This window comes from Salarias fasciatus, chromosome 18 (genome assembly GCF_902148845.1).
Source record: "Salarias fasciatus chromosome 18, fSalaFa1.1, whole genome shotgun sequence".
Lineage (NCBI taxonomy): Eukaryota > Metazoa > Chordata > Actinopteri > Blenniiformes > Blenniidae > Salarias > Salarias fasciatus.
In genome coordinates, this window is record NC_043762.1 from 15,344,132 (window position 1) to 15,360,482 (window position 16,351).

Genomic DNA, 16,351 nt, shown 5'->3' on the forward strand with positions numbered 1-16,351 from the left:
TATCATAATTGTTACTGCAATACTGCTTTCTTGCACATTCGCATTTGCACATATAATACAAACTACATGTGGAGATAGTTTTCACAATATTTACACCCGTCTTTGCTACTTTTAGCAATGTCAGAGAATTTCATAGTTCTTAAATATTAGTCATTCATTAGAAGGGTTTAGGAAAGGGTCCATAAATATAAGACTAGGATAAGATCGGGTGGATGTAGTTGTATGTGAACACCCTGAGATGTGCTTTTGAAGTTTGAACTGACAGATTTTAAGCGTGCTGTTATGCCAATTCTAAAATTGCATATGTTTGCTGAGTGGTTTAAAATTGATAAAAGTCACAAATATCTCACAATTTCTACTTTGAAAATGTCGAGACTATAATTTCTGTTAAGTGTGGCCCACGCTTTAGGTTATACCATCCTACAATACACCCTGCATGCGGACACTATTATGACGTGCAAGTTTTTTGGGCTGTGTGTTGTAGTTTTCTGTTCTCAGTGCATATGTCCCAGCTGTTTTTTACAGAGGCTGTTGGACGAAGACTTGTTTTTTTTATTTAAGTCAGTATTTATAAAGTCATGCATAAGTTACTGAATATGGTCGCTTATTCAGTGGTTATTTTTTAGTTTTTTAAGTTAAACATTTTCATTCAGTTTGAAATCGCCACTTTTCATGTTTAAATGGGACATTTCAGCATTTGTTTGAAAAATGATTCAACTTGACCTCTGACACTTGATTGCTTTCAAACATGCTCAAGATGTTTTTTGCCTTCTGATTCACCAGTTTTGAGATTTAATTCTGTCATGGTTAAACTTGTGATTCATTTGTCTGATGTCTTTATTTTTTTAAATTTGATTTTGTTCTATCGCGTGTTGACACTGCTGAAGCTGAATTTTCCTATGGGGATGAAAAAGCATTCATCCATCCATCCATTAGCACAGGAAGGCTAAATTAGGGGGCATTGATGAAGTGAAACTTGTGGCCAACCAGCTTTTTTTTCTTTTCTTTTTTTTTTTTTTTTTGTCTATTATGTAACGTGTTGTATTTTCACCTCTGCCCTAATACTCGAATCCTCAACGGTGCCCTGTAGTGAAACTGTCGTGTAATCAATAGTTACTGAATTTGTCTCCCCTGGTGTTTCTAGTCATGCACTAGCCTTACTGACGAGTCAGTGATTTAAGTTGAAATTAAACTGTGATTCTGCCGTATTTCTGTCCATGTCTGTTGACCTGTAGTTACAGACTGCTGCTGTGAACCAAAACCATTTGCTTGAACTGGAGGCTAAGTGAAGTCAACAGCTTGTCCACTATCAGAAATAGCGTTAACATGGCACATACATCCAGAACAGTCATAACCTGGAGAGACAACTGCATCTTAGTAGTCTGGATGAAGCTTCAAATATAACCATGATGAATGTATTCGCATGTGTTGCAGTCGCTCTCCTGTTGAAGAGAGTTATTTAGCAGAAAGCCGTGTTTGTGGTTCACAGAAACATAGGGGGAAAGGACTTGTTAATGCTATTTACACAACAACGGCGTGTGTTCCCATCATATATTGTGGAGGCTTCCAGTAGGAAGGATGGCCTGAAGGAAGGCTTTTTTTCCCCCCCTGTATTCCAGTGTCATGCTAATGTAATGTGGGTTGCTGAATAGGTATTCTCTTTTGTCAATGAGAGCCTACACATTGTAGAGCAGGTACGCTGATGATGGTGCACGAGGACTTCTATGAATCTCATTAGGGAGCATTTGGGTCACAAAGAATTAGCATTGGCTTATAAACTAGGTGATTTGAAACGGTCAACTAACTTCCTGTCTACACCAAAATGGTACTTTCGGAAGCCTTTTGAGAGTACCAGTGCATACCTTTTCTTTTTCCTTTCCATAATGTACAGGAGGAGTGTTTTCTGGATTACTGGAAGTGGTTTTTATAGTGTTCTGAGTTTCTGGCAATAGCAGATGGTGGAAGGAATGAAAGGCTGGTGGACCAATCAGTTCTAACAGTTTTATCCTGTTGAGTAAATCTGAAGAGAAAACAGCTGCCTTGCGACAGGAAGCAGCAGGGTTTATGTGAACTATGGTCATAATTTTGACAAACAGCGCTGCTACCCTGCATGCAGACTTTACCAAATGTAGGCTCGTAGCTCTTGTGATCGACACGTGAGCTGTCCAGGATGTGGCCCACCTCTTTGGTCGGTGCATGCTGGGATATGCCTGAGCAGGAAAAGCCAGCTGTTAGCCTGCTGCTAAAAGTGATGACTTGTGACTCAAGTTCCTGGTGCTGCCTTGACATAATATTGTTGGATTGATATAAGTGAATTGTTGGACCCTTTATCGAGCGACAATAGCCTTTAATGGAACAAAATATTTATTGAAAATGTTTGCTAATGGTTGCTGACCTTTCTGTCCAAGTAGATAATGAAACATTTCATCCCCGTACCTGCTGTGCTCTGTAATGAACCAATAAGACGTTCTGGAAAAATGGTGGGATTGAAATGTGGAGGAGGAAAGAAGCAAGGGGGGTGGGGAAGGGATGTCTACACTGGTGTAAGTTGGCCTGGGTGTTGTTTTTCCTCTTTGTTGAAGCAACAAGCGAATCTCCCCAACCACGTCCCTGCCCTGGTCGTCTTTACTTGCATTCATTGATGCATGCTTAGATCCACCTACGTTCACCCTCAATCTTGCAACTTGGGTGTGTTGCGTTATCAAACCAGTCTCCATGCTGTGTAGTTTTTTGTTTTTTTTTTTCTTTCCTTCAACATGCGAGTACAGTTTGCTTCTTTTGGTACTCAAATCTAGCAGGTGCTAAATTCCCAGGTTTTGAAACATCTGCTGGGAGTGACAGACTGGTCAGTAGGCCAGTTGGATTGGTCGCAGACTTGAGTAGCTAACGACTGAGTGACCGGTGTAGAGGGTAAGCTTACGATCTTGTTGGCTGGCTGATTCCTGGCTGGCTGGACGGCAGCTGCTGCTGTTCAAACAGAGTTGCATCTGCTGGGCCCTTTGTTCTAACATGCACATGCACACGCACAGAAACACAGACACACACGCACACACACTTGCTCTCTCTCAATGACTCCAAGTGTGTGTTGCAAAAGAAAGAAGTTCTTTTGTTTGGTAGTAAAATAGAAGTGGGGGAGGGTGTTTTTGTGTTGTGCTAACTTGAATTGTGTGTTTCAGGGTGAGTTAATGTGGAAAAAAGTTTTTCCTGTTTTTCAATTGGTCTCATTAATTTCTGGGGAGCTTGCAAGTGATTAACTTACTGAAATGTTGAGATCATTCGATGCCTCAAGATAGCCAACTGAGTCTAAAAATTACTTGTTGATTTTTTTTTTTTTTTTTTTTTTTTTTTTTGACCAGTATTAGTCATACACACACTTCATATTTTTGCTGCTGATTACAAACTGCTTTAATCTTAACACTGTTGTTTGTGTGATTACAAGTTTTTTTTGAAAAAATGTTTTTTTTTTTGTTAGAAAAGCTAAACAAAATGTATTTGGTTACATAGTTCTCACCAAGTCTTTCTAAATGTTGCTATGAAAGTGCCAACAGCTTGTTAGGCCTGCTTAGCAAGGTATTGCCCAGCCAAGCCTCTGTTACAGTAGTCTTAGCAACTTAAGTATTTCTTTCAATAGTTTGAGAAACTCGTTCTTAGAGTTTATTTTCACATAATCACATGGATTACTGGCAAAAACGTAACTGCAACATGCGTACGTGTAACTTTCATTGAGCCTTAATGTTTTTCTAGAGAAAGGTCATAATTTTCGTTTGCAGTGGTGAAATGTCATTGTAATTTCTTGGATCGAATAAACAAAGTATCAAGAGTCACGTTCATCTATCACATCATAAAACACATTGTATTTTGACGTTTTACCAGCTCAGTTTTTTTCAGAGACCTCTTTCATTCCGTATCTCAGAAGCTAAACTCAGTCATTTAGATAGAGTAGATGTCCGACATTTACGGTATTGACCTATAATTTAAAAAAAAGAGTCATTGAAGACCAACTGTCGTCAATTAGCGATAATGTCTGCGAATGACTTCTTATTGGCTTACACTTGAAGTTACAGGAACTGTAATCTGGCGGTTGATTTGAAGCCTTTGCCCCCATAAATACTTCTGCTAATTCCAGTGTTTGTCTCTCTCTCTCTCTCTCTCTCTCTCTCTCTCTCTCTCTCTCTCTCTCCCCCCCCCCTCCCTCTGCATCTCTCTCTAGGAACCTTAATGAGGACCATGGTGTAGAAGGCTTCAAATTAGCAGCTATCTGATTAGCTCCTCACTGCACAACACACCTCCCTCCATCAAGTCCCCGGCATCTGCGGGCCCCCCACCCAGCCATGGCGGACCCAGGGATGTTGAGTTTATTTGGGGATGATGCAGGGTTGTTCTCAGATGGATTAGATGGTTTAGGAGATTGCTTTCCTCAACAGCCAGCCGCTGGTCAATCCAACCCACTAGCCCAGCAACCTACCCCTTCCCTGAACCACGAGCACCAGGGAAACAGAGGCTACCACCAGGGGATGATGCATGGCGCTGGTCCCGGCCCGGGGCAGCCTAAATTGGGCCAGATGTATGACCATGGTCCCTATACAGGCTACGATCAATCTGGTGGCCCTGGAGGACGAATGATGGCCCAGAATGGTCCCAGCCAGGGGCAGCCGAATGTGAATGCAACCATGAATGGCTTAGCTTCCCACTACCATAATACCCAGGCTAACTCTGGCAACCCCCACCATGGGTACCAGGGTGATGCTGGGGCAGGAGGAGGTGGGGGTGGCGTTTGGGGCCAGCAACAGCAAAACAGATCAGCTTATCCACAGGCTCCAGCACAAGCAGGGGGTGGTCCCAACCAGATGGGGGGCTACCAGATGTCTCAAGGCAACTACAGTGGGATGCAAGGTCAACCTACATCGAATGCAGCTCGCATGAACCAACGCTACCCTCCACAGAGCATGGCACCTCCCCCTGCTCAGGATCCATCTCACTACTTGGGACATGTTGGAATGGGAGGAGCCCAGATGAGACACCCCCAGCCTCAGCAACAACCCCAGGCCTATCCCAACATGGGCCACACACCCAGATACCCACACTCCCCCTCCCGACAGCCTCCACTCCCCCACCAGCACCAACAAGGCATGGCAGGATTTGGAGGTGCACAGTACCCAGGCTATCAGGCCCAGTATGGAGCTATGGGACCTGGGATGGGCCAGGGTGCTAATGCTAATGTGAGCACTAACACCAGCCAGGCTATGGGACCAGGGCAGCTTGGCCAGAGGTTCAACCAGGGATCAGGACCAGCACCAGGGCAACAGGCACAGAGATATCCCCCTGGACCACCACACCAACCCCAACCCCATCAGACCCATTCTGCCCCAATGCAGCCGCAGGCAGGGCAGCAGGGCCAGCCTATGCACCCCCTAAACCATCCCCAGCACCCCCAGAATCTGCCACAGGCCCAAAACCAACCCCAGTCCCACCTTGCACCCCCAGCTCAGGGATCTTACCCCTCCCCCTCTTCCATGTCCCCCATGCGGGTTTTGGGAACTCCAACCCCACCGCCCCCACAGGGCAGGCCGCCTAGTGCTGGACTGGCTGGGCCCCCCGATGTCGCTGCCTACACAGCCATGCAGTCTTCACCCAATGCCATGGCACATCCACAGAGAACTCCCCAAACACCACACTCTGCCCCACATGCCCAACACCAGCAGCCCCACAACATGCCCCCCAATGCAGGACAGATGTATCCCGGCATGGGGCCACAGCGTGGTCCACAAATGGGACCAAACAGGCCTCAGCTTCAGCAACAGCAAGGTAATTGGAGTTTCAGATAAATAACTTTTTTGGCACCAATTCAGAACAAATTCTTCCAGCAACGTTTACAAATAGAACAGAGAAATAGGAAGGTAGGCCATCTGTAATATTGAGAAATGAAAACAAGAGGCTTTTTGACATTTGCTGTTCATATGCCCTGCATACAGTGTATAAATACAGAACAGAGCTGCTAGAGTTACTTTGGATTAGACAGATGGTTGTGAACATTGTGCCATGTTGTTTCCTGTGTGAATGTTTTTTTTTTTCCTCACTAAAATTGTGGAACTCTGAAAGTATGACAGTATTGAGGAGCAGTAAAAGAAATGTAAAAATCTGAACTTTTTTGCACCCTCAATGGCCAGGTAGAAGTTGGATGATGCAGCAGATCTTGCTTAGAGCAGTGCTGATTGTGGGTAATATCAGAAATTAAATTAATACGAGTCGTCAGTCAGTTGAATTTTTTTTTAAGAAATTAGCTTGCTAATTTGCTATGAATTCATTTAGTGAGGCTCATCTTAGAAGTTATTTTGAGACAATATGCTCTCTTTAATAGTGTTGTAACTGCAAAAACTGGTGTACTGGTCACATTTTGGTTTGTTCATTCAACCAGCGACATGTCCTCTCCCGTTTCTTTTTGCAGGGCCTCATGAAGCTCCTGTTCGAGAGGGGGGAGACCAGCGTCTGCTCCAGGCACAGCAGCCGGCCTCTCGAAGTGGACAGCCCATGCAACCTACTCCCATGGCTTTCCAGGGTCCACCTGTTGGTCAACATGTAACCCCGGCCCCAAACCAGGGTTTAGCACCGCCTGTCCAGAGCGCACAGACACAGCACTCGCATCTACCCCCACATCAACACCACCTGCAGAGCACGCCTCCTCCCACCAACCAGGGCTCCCTCCCGTGGGCACCTCCGCCTTCCACCTCCCACCCGCTCTCCTCACCCCCTCTTACCCCACAAAAAGTGCCTCACATACAGGTAAGGCTTCATCAAACACTTTGATGTAGTATGAAGTGTGTGTGTGTGTGTGTGTGTGTGTGTGTGTGTGTGTCTGAGAGCTGAAGTCTGTGCATTTGTTTTTGTGTGTGGGTGTATTTCATGTGAATGTTTATTTTTCATGTGGGTGGGGGAATGTGTGTGTTTGGAGTCTAAGGGAAGTGTGTGGTGTGTGTGCATAAATGTGTGTGTTCATGACATTTGAGAGCACAGCGGTGCATTAGGCTCTGGTTCAGTGGGGTTCTGTGCGCGTGCGCATATCAGTGTGTACTTTTTTGCCTTTTGTGTCTACTCTCGGCCTTGTGTGTGGTTGTATTTCCGTGTGTGTGTGTGTGTGTGTGGGGAAATGGATTTTTGCAGCTGTTTGTTTCCTGTGAGCTTCATATCCTTAGACACGTGTGCAACACACACATGCACGCACGCACACGCGCACATGTGCACACAGAGGCGCCACCAGCATAATCTCCCCTCCTCTTGCTCCCACTCTCCCCCTCCTCTGTGGAGGAAACCTCCCTTCCTGTCTCTCCCTCTTCCCCGTCTCCTCTCTTTCCGTTTTCTCTCTCTCTGCATGTCTGTCCCACTGTTTGTCTTGTGGATTTCAGGGGTGTCATCACTCAGTTAATGTTGTGTAGCAGGATGTGCAGTGAGACAGTTAGTTTAGAAAAGAGGGAGACAGTGTGGAGTTCAAAAAAATAATAATAAAAAAAGAATCTAAAGGGGTGATTAAGAGTTTGGGGGAGGGGAGAAACACTAAGACTAAAGAAGTGGGAAAACAAGCAAAGATCTCAAGAGAGGGAGTCAGGGATCTCTCATAGAAGGGAAGGGGTGGGGGGAGGAGGAGGGAAGGACTGGTGGGAAGAGGTTAGCAGTTCTCAATGGCAACTGCCATGTTTTCATGTGTGTGAGCATGCAGCATCGCTACTGCCTGTCACGTGCCCTCGCCTTCCATTAGCTTGTTTTGTTGCTCAAAGCCCCCTTTCTCCACTGACCCATTCATACACAATAGCAGCCCTGTGGACACACACACACACACACACACACACACACACACACACACACACACACACACACACACACACACACACACACACACACGCATGCAGCCAGCCCTCGTATTCTCTTCACACCGCTCCCCTCCCCTCTCTCACTGTTCCCCACCTCCAAGCCTGCGACGCTGTGTTCTGTGGTTGACATTTCAGCCGTCACACTTAATTTATCCAGCACTCCTGACCTAGATGCCAGGTTGACTGGTGAGCCCCGTTCCGCGCCGGGGCGCGCTGCATGCGCCGTCCTGACTTTAGCTGCAGGCCCGGCAGCCCCCGTCGTTACATGCACACACCGTGAGTGTGGTCTGGAGAGCGGTGGTGAATGTGCCTTAGGAAATAGGATAGCCTAACTAGACGAGTACTCAGAGCGGTGTGTGTACGTCTGTGGCACAGGACGGGGGTTCTCTGTGAGCCTCATGATGCACTTGTTAGAAAGACGCGCGCACATATACACACACCAAGCAGGTCAGTCAGTCATGATGACTGTATGTCTGGTACTCTAAGCTCCATCTGTTCACTAAGCATGGTTATTACACATGCACACACACATGCACACGTGCCTTCGTCAGCAGCTCAAGGTCACAGCTCTGGCAGAGTGCTGTGCTGTGACCTTTATTCTACATCTCGCACACACATACACACACACTGCACACACTATATTGCGTGCAGCACTCGAGTTGACATATAACATGCCTGTCTCGCCCCTCCCCCCGCTTATGCACGCACCCGGCGAGCTGCTATACCATCTAGCTTGCCGGGGTTCTGCAGCTTCGAGGAAATGCTTTCATGTTTAGCCGTCGCCTCTGTTTGTGCTGATTCCAACAAACAGAATGGTTAAACCACATGCACTGAATGATAGGTTTCCTCTATGTTTTAAAGAGAAATGTACACACCAGCACAACTAGTTTCACCTGTGTTCTTCCCCTTGTGGTCTAATGTGAACAGTGTTTCATCTTTCCACCTAAACAGAAACCGACATGCACGTCACCAGTCTTGCCATCTCAAGGAACACTCGAAATACAAATCTTCAAAAACTTGCAGTGTGAGAAACCAGCAGATATTGTGGCTGCATCCTCACTCTGAAAGGTTTCTATTGCAGACAGACGGTGCCTTTGCCTTCATGAGGTGGTCTTCAGCAGTCTGTGTCATCTTGGTTTTGCAGCAAAGCCGACCTCACTTGCATAGAGTGTGTTGGCGTCTGAACAAGGAATTGATTTAATTCTGTAGATACCTTGATTGAATATCTGTTATCAATAGCATGGACAGTAGGAGAAACATTTTTTTTTTAATTCAATTTTGTTTAAAAATAGATTGGAACATTGAGATTTAATTCACATTGACTATAGGCAAAAACAATGTTTTCTGAGAGAACAGTGGCATGTGGCGTGCTGTATTTATGTCAACATATGGCTCATTTAACCTCAGCTTAGAAGTCCAAATATAAGTCGGTATGTATTCAGTCCGGGCATCAGACACAACAAATATCAAGACAAGATTGTAGATGTAATAAAAGCATATTGAGGAATGAATGTGGACATCTAATTATGGTAATGATTATGAAATGTTTTGCTCTCGCGCTCAAAGGCCACCTTGGTGTAATTATGAATCCCACCATAATTACCTGCAAGGATAGAAGGCATTTTTATTCACACCTCAACCTTAGGCGCTGCAAAAAAAAAAAAAAAAAGTGCTGGCATTCAAATTCAATGCAAATAATAATGAACGTACTTCTTTAAAAAAATGTGCTTTAATTCAGTGACAGCATCCATGATAGCAGAATTTGTACCCACTACCCTCAGTCCATGTTATTTTCTGTCTGAAACATGTCTGGCCAAAGTTAGGTGTTTAAATGTTTTCCAAACAACTGTTATCGCTCTGCCAAAGTGGTTTCGTTACTAAGGAGGAAGTCAATAAGATGTTTTAGAGCATTTACTGGCAGCACATTAAATAGTTGAACTTGTGACTTCTGCATTATTAGGCATTTGTTTTATGCATCTGATGTGATCGTTGAGATTAAGGGTTTGTTCACATTTCAGTCAATGGTGACCAAAATCTGAATTGATTGTGCACAAAGGTGACAGTCACTGCTCCACAAAGGCCTGTTGTTAAAGTTTGAACCCTTTTCTTTACTTATTCTCTTCCTTTATTCGTTTGGTGATTTTCATAGGGTTTTATTGCACAAATTCAGAATTGATCGTCATAGCTGGCTTGTAGTATCCACACTTGCTTTGATTAGAACAACATTCTGCATGTCAGTTTGCATCATCGTCTGCCAATGTGCGTCACTTCGAGACTGTTCATACTGGAGTGTGATGACATTTGCCTTTGAATCATATGGTGAACAACCATGCAAATGAATGGAATTGGGCATTTTTACGTGCAGTGTGAATGTAGTTTACCTTTCCAAGCAATCTGAGAAGAACTATCTATCACTATGCAATACTAAAAGAAATTTACAGTTTATCTCTAATTTTCAAGAATAGTTTTTGAAGTTGGATTCTATGTCAGTCCTTTAGGGATGTGATATATTTCTTGGTTTAAAAAGGAAAATACAGAACCACCTACAACCAATAGTCCAGCAGCATAATAAAAGTAAAATCTAAAAAAAATAAAAATAATCTGTCATTCTACCAGATTTCTGGCCATGCCATTCTTTGGTATTTGTTGTAACAGGTATCGTTTGCTAACTTTAACCATAGTTGTGTTAAAACCAGTTTTTCTTGAATGTGTCACTTTGTAAAGATGTAATTTCTTAAACCACCACCCAGAGCTGTATTGAGAAGCTGTAGACAGGGCAGCTCTGTGAACAGCATGTGGAAAATTACCTGTGTGTGGAAGCCATGCCACTTCAGGTCTACGTAAGTCTGTGATCACCTATAAATACTCTTTTGATTCAAAAATTAAAGCCCTTGTTTCAAATCAGAAAGTAATATTTTTAAGCTGCTCTGTATTCCCGAGGTCACCACACCACCATCTATGGACTTGGCGAGATTTCACACCACATGGTCCTCCGGCTGCTACTGGGATTCGAACCTGGATCCCTCACAGTCGAGGTCCATGCTTCACCTGATGTGCCACCAGGGGTGACATAATGAATGTGTTGAAAGGCAATGAGGCATTGAAGTAGAAGTTCTCATTTAATGGAGATCCAATTACTGATGAAAATTGAGGCGCATCAGGAATAAGTTTTGTGATTCCAATAATAATGCGACTAAAATCAGAAGCTCATCAGATTCCCTAGTAGTATTAAAATCTTTAATCATTATAAAAGGACAAATGGAGATCAGGCCCAGTCTGGGATGAATCTTGCATGACTGTCCAGTCTTTGCTTGGAACGGCTGGATAAATTGATGGTGCTGGTCAAGAGCCTTTAAGTGTTTCTTTATTGGTGCTTTTCTTCGAAGTCTATCCCTCCATCAGTATCCTCAGCACTGTCACTCACATTCATCTTTTATCTCTCCCCTGTCAACCCTTACATGAAATGCACCGAAAAACACCATTCGCCTACCCTAATTCTGTCATACTCGCCTTTTACCGTCTTATTTATGTTCATTTATGAGCGATCTTCATTTGTCAAACGCAACCATCGCTGATATTTCAAATCTGCTCCGGCAGTGGATGGTGGCGGTCCTTCAGTAGAGGACGTTGAAATCTTTGTTTGCTGACAAGAGAACTGGATTTTAACCAGTACAAGTAAACTGAGCTAAATTCACTCTGCAGAACACCAAACCTGACGCAGCACTCGCGTGCGTGCGTGCGCGTGTGTGTGTGTGAGATTGTTTGTGTACACACTGTGTGTGTCTCCATTGTCATTGGTGTGATTGATTATCTCGGAAGCTTGGCAGGAGGACAGATTTATCTCTTGGCACCACATCCCCCTCAACCATCTCTCTCTCTCTCTCTCTCTCTCCACCATCGACACCCCACCCTCCCTCTCTCCCCCATTTGTGTGTCTAAATGGCTCAGTTTACGTGTGTGTCAGCAGGTGTTTGTGTGCACGTGTGCAGAGGTTTGTGTGGTGTGTGACCTTGCAGCAGTTCCCCTGCGTGTGTGCGTGCGCGCATTAGCATTCTCCTGATGGAAGTGGACTTTCAGTGATGGCACCCCAACTCTTTCCTCCTTCATGCGGGGCGAGCTACGCTAAGTGTGCAACGTGCGAAGACGAAGCTGCTGCTGTGGCATTTTGCTGTACACTTGCTCCTTCTCACACACACCTCATTGACACACTGACACATGCAGAAGTGCACATGTGTAACACATGCACACGAGCACTAACTCTCAAAGGCATAGTCTTCTCGCTCTCGTATGACACGCACACACATACTCCCTCGCTGCGCCTTTTTGAAGTATGGAGATAATTTATTCGTGTCATGATGCCTGATTTCCCATCTGCTACTGGGACCCTGAGCAGCTGGAGAGAGAGAAAGGAGGAGGCAGGGAGGGCTGGAAGAGAGGGAGAGGGAGGAGAGGCAGCTGGAGAGGTTCCCAACAGCTGGTAACCAGTTTCCTGTCACAGAAAGCTTACTTGGGAGCAAAGAGGAGGAGGTGGAGGGAGAAGAAGCAAGGAGAAAGGATTTATTCTGCAGGAGCGCAAAGGAGGAGGAAAAATGAGGTGTCAGCCGGTTTGTTTACTAAGGTTAGGTTGCTGGAGGAGGAGGCAGGAGGGGGGCGGAAACTGTAGCAACAGGGAGTCAAGGAGAGGGAGGAGGTGGCAGTAGTGCGCATGGATGGATGGATGGATGGATGGATCTCTTCTTCCTCCCCTGCTCTCTGGTCTGCCATTACTGACAGATTCAACCCCCACTCTGCAGAAAATGTATGAGGATTGACTGACAGGCAGTTCGGGGCAAACCAATGTTGAAGGAAAACATCCTCAGACACATCTTGTGGCACATGAGATGTTTATATTAGAGCTGAAGTGTGTAACTCACAATGCAGTCCTTGCAAAAATTTTGACAAGAAGATAAAGATATTATGAAAATTAATCATTTTCCTAGATCACTCATTTTTAAAAGAATTAACCACATCGGTATTTGTCATCCTCATGTCCATGATCCAAAAAGTACTTCTTTTTTTTTAGGTTGTATTGACTGTAATCAACTAGAAAACTAAAGTTTAATAATTTGTTGCCCTTAAATGTTATTGTAAGTAGCTTTACAATTCTAATTAAAGTCTTTGATTTCAAATATGCTAAATATAAATGTTCTACGGATTACATTTTTTAAGCTAGTTGGCGCTTAAAAGATAAAGCTCTCTCAGTTTTAAATCTGGTACCATGTAGCATTTGCCTTCTAGGTTTTTAGTGGGCAACTATAATCCTATGTGGACACTGTTCGTACAGTGTTGCTTTTCAGTGTGTTTTTGTGGAGGTGCGGTTGTGTTTTTACATACAGGATGTTAATTTGAATGTGTTTTTACAGAGTTGTGGAATAACATGATCTCCTTATCTTTCACACAGCATTCCCCCACTGACCCGTCAGGTGATGCCTCAATGATGGTTCCTGACAGGCCAACGGTTGATGCCGGTGTCCCCGGCCAGCCTATCAGCACAGAGAAGTCGGGCGACCAGGAGACCAAGCCAAAAAAGAAAAAGAAGAAGAAAGCTAAAGTAGTGGAAGGAGATGAAGATGAAGGTGGGAAGAAGGCGGGAGGTGATGTAAGGGACGACGACGTGATGTCCGAGTTTCCTGCAGCCGGATGTGAAGCCGTGGGACAGGTTACCGCTGCAGGATTGGTAGAGGGAAGTTCACCACCGGTGGAGGAGAAGAAAAAGCGGAAAAAGAAACCAAAGGAGAAGGTAGAGGGCAAGGAGCCCAAAGAGCCCAAGATCCCTAAGACGCCCAAAACGCCCAAAACACCCAAGACCCCCAAAGAGCCCAAGGAGCCCAAGGAGAAGAAAGCCAAGAGCTCCACGCCCAAGACCAAGACTCCCAAGAAAACCAGGTAGGAGCACTGACTACTGTGTGAATGTTTGTGGAGTGTAGTTGCAGTAAAGAAGCAGAAATGTGTTTTTGCTTGATGTGGATGCATCTTAATATCAGTGAGTGAAGAAGTTTTTTTTCCTGGAATTGTACACACATACACAAACTCAAACACACACTAGAGCCATCACACGCTAGAGCCATCACTCATAGGACCAACCAGGGGGAACCGAAAGGGTCACAACCTCTGGGCTGTGAACTGCCACTCACCGTGTTTATACGAGTGTGAGTTAGTGATCACAGGGTGTAGTGGAGCATGGAGCATGGGCCGCGAGACAGACCGATCCGAGGATCAATCACATCTTACCCTTCAGATACTGATCAACAGGGTTGAAACTTCTGTCACTGGAGCTTTGCAGGTCATCCGGAAAGTACAACTACTCGCTGCTCTTATTCAGCATCTTGTCGCTCGTGGCACCTTGGCACTGTCACTGCTGCGAAGGCTCACTGATGTGCAATGCAAAACAACGATTCAATCACGAAGTGTGTCATTTCAATTTTAGCAATATACTGAGCATATAACACACACTGTGTGTTGTTGTTTAGGGAACAGTGACTCAAAGTTAAAGGAAAGCCTTTTTTTGGGGGTCACATTAGCCCATAATTGACACCCTCAGCTGGATAAATTCATAAAGAAGAAAGATGTTGGAGCCAATTTAAAGCCTGTAATGGACATTTTGTTTGCATATTTTGAAAAATTTATGATATCCTTTATTTTTTTTATAAGGTGTATTTCATTGGATCAGAATTTCTATTTCACTTCCATGATCCATTTAATTATCCCAATAAACGGTTAACTGCAAATTACATTACAGTAACAAAATTATTAACCTGTACATATACCTCAGAAATGTACTATGATTTTTAAGTTAAGTTAAACTAAGTATAGGAAAACAGCTTTATTAAGAAAACAAATGTGCAGGAATCACAGAAAAAAGCTTTGGCAGCAGTGTCACCAAAAGGCATCGCTTCATTGTGAAAACAAGATTTTGAAAGCTTAATGAATGAACATGCAGATCTGAGTCTGGTTTGCCTGTGGTGAAGACGTACGACCTCGATGGAGCTCAGGGCCTAAATTCAGCAGGTGAGGAAGGAAAGCGGCTGCAGAGTCCAGGTGAAAGCCCTCCACATTCCCAAATGGTCCACTTTGTTGTTCACCAAACGCACATCAGACTAATAGAACAAAGGAAAACGGCCCAACTTTAGTGAAGGTTTTTATTCCGGCTCAGCTACCTCTGTGCTTGCAGCTCCACGGGCAGTTTTCACAGCGCTCGCCAAGCTTCCTCACTTCCTCACGCCAGCTGTGAATGTGCTCATGTTGCACCTGGCTCTGAAGGGAGGAGTTTCCAGACAATGCAGCAGGTCCTGGTGATTTAAAACACAATTGAGATTGTAGTGATGCTAATGTCTCCCAGCTGTACAGAGCATTTAACTTCCAGTCAAAATAATCTCCAGATTCTGTTCATATTAATAAAACATGTCATCTGTTGCAACACTGTAGTTCACAGGAGCACAGAGAAATTGCTGTGTCAGCTTTTGGGATTTTTGCCCACATTGGTTTTGTTCACACACCTTTTGTTATATTTCAGATTCTTTAAACAATTAGAGTGAGATCTTCCTTGAGGTTATAGACTAACTTGATTGTTCTTCTTGGACTTATCAGTGTTTGTCAATATCACCTTCACTTTGTTTACACTGTGCTTGCGGGTCTTATCCCTCCCTTTTTCACACATTTCCTGTCTTTATCTTATCTCTCCCCACATTTTCCGGGCAGCTCTTTTCAAGCTCTAGAGTTCTGTAGGTTTGTAATCTCTCCTGACGCCGATGCTCCTTCCCACTCGGTGTATGTCAGATCATCTAACGCACCGGGCAGGAGCGAGGAGAGCTGAGGGCATTAGTGTATGAGCGACTCGGTGGTAGTTTCATTGTGAAGTTGGAAACTTGATCGGATTGAGGAATGTGTCAGGACGGCCCCCATCTCTTTCTCTCTCTGCCTCTCTCTCTCATCTCTCGCTCTGTCTTTCCTCTCGGTCTCTTTTATCCCAAGGAAGAGGGAGGGCCGAAGCAGCAGGCCGGGGTCAGCACTGGGGGAGGTGTGTGTGTGTGTGTGTGTGTGTTAGTGTGTGTGTGTGTGTGCGTGAACGTGCTTTCGCATGCGCTGGCCAGTGGAAAAAAAGAGTCGGGGGTGGGGAACCAAGGGCGGGGGCGCTGAAGTTGGTGTGTGAGGCGGTGAGGGGGGCTGGTGCTTGTGTGTGTGCATGCATGTGTTGGGGGAGGGGTCGCTGGTAATCTTTGTGGCAGAAAATGGCGTCTAATGATAATGAGGGCCATGCTGCTGACCACTCCACAGCCACAACTCTGTGTGTGTGTGTGTTCGTCTGTGTGTGTGCGTGTGTGTGCGTGCAGAGGAACTGTGGGGGTGGGGAGTCCATTCTCAACTCGGAGTGTGTGTATGTGTGTGTGTGTGTGTGTGTGTTGGTAAACTAGCTCTTATCTGTTGTCAGGCTTTCCTCCATCTTGAGTGGC

At 44.9% G+C, this 16,351-nt stretch overlaps 1 protein-coding gene across 4 annotated transcripts in view; it reads left to right on the top strand.

The window, feature by feature from the left end:
• Positions 1–16,351, top strand: part of chd7 (chromodomain helicase DNA binding protein 7) — a 73,696-nt gene that overhangs the window by 13,356 nt on the left and 43,989 nt on the right. For 2 of the 4 annotated variants that reach the window (XM_030114881.1, XM_030114877.1), the window contains exons 2-4: positions 4,211–5,805; positions 6,446–6,780; positions 13,303–13,787. In XM_030114881.1, the coding sequence (XP_029970741.1) occupies positions 4,332–5,805; positions 6,446–6,780; positions 13,303–13,787 (2,294 nt within the window). In that variant the 5' untranslated portion in view covers positions 4,211–4,331. Of the gene's footprint in view, positions 1–4,210; positions 5,806–6,443; positions 6,781–13,302; positions 13,788–16,351 lie in introns of those variants that run through there. The other 2 variants (XM_030114880.1, XM_030114879.1) reach the window with 2 other exon arrangements.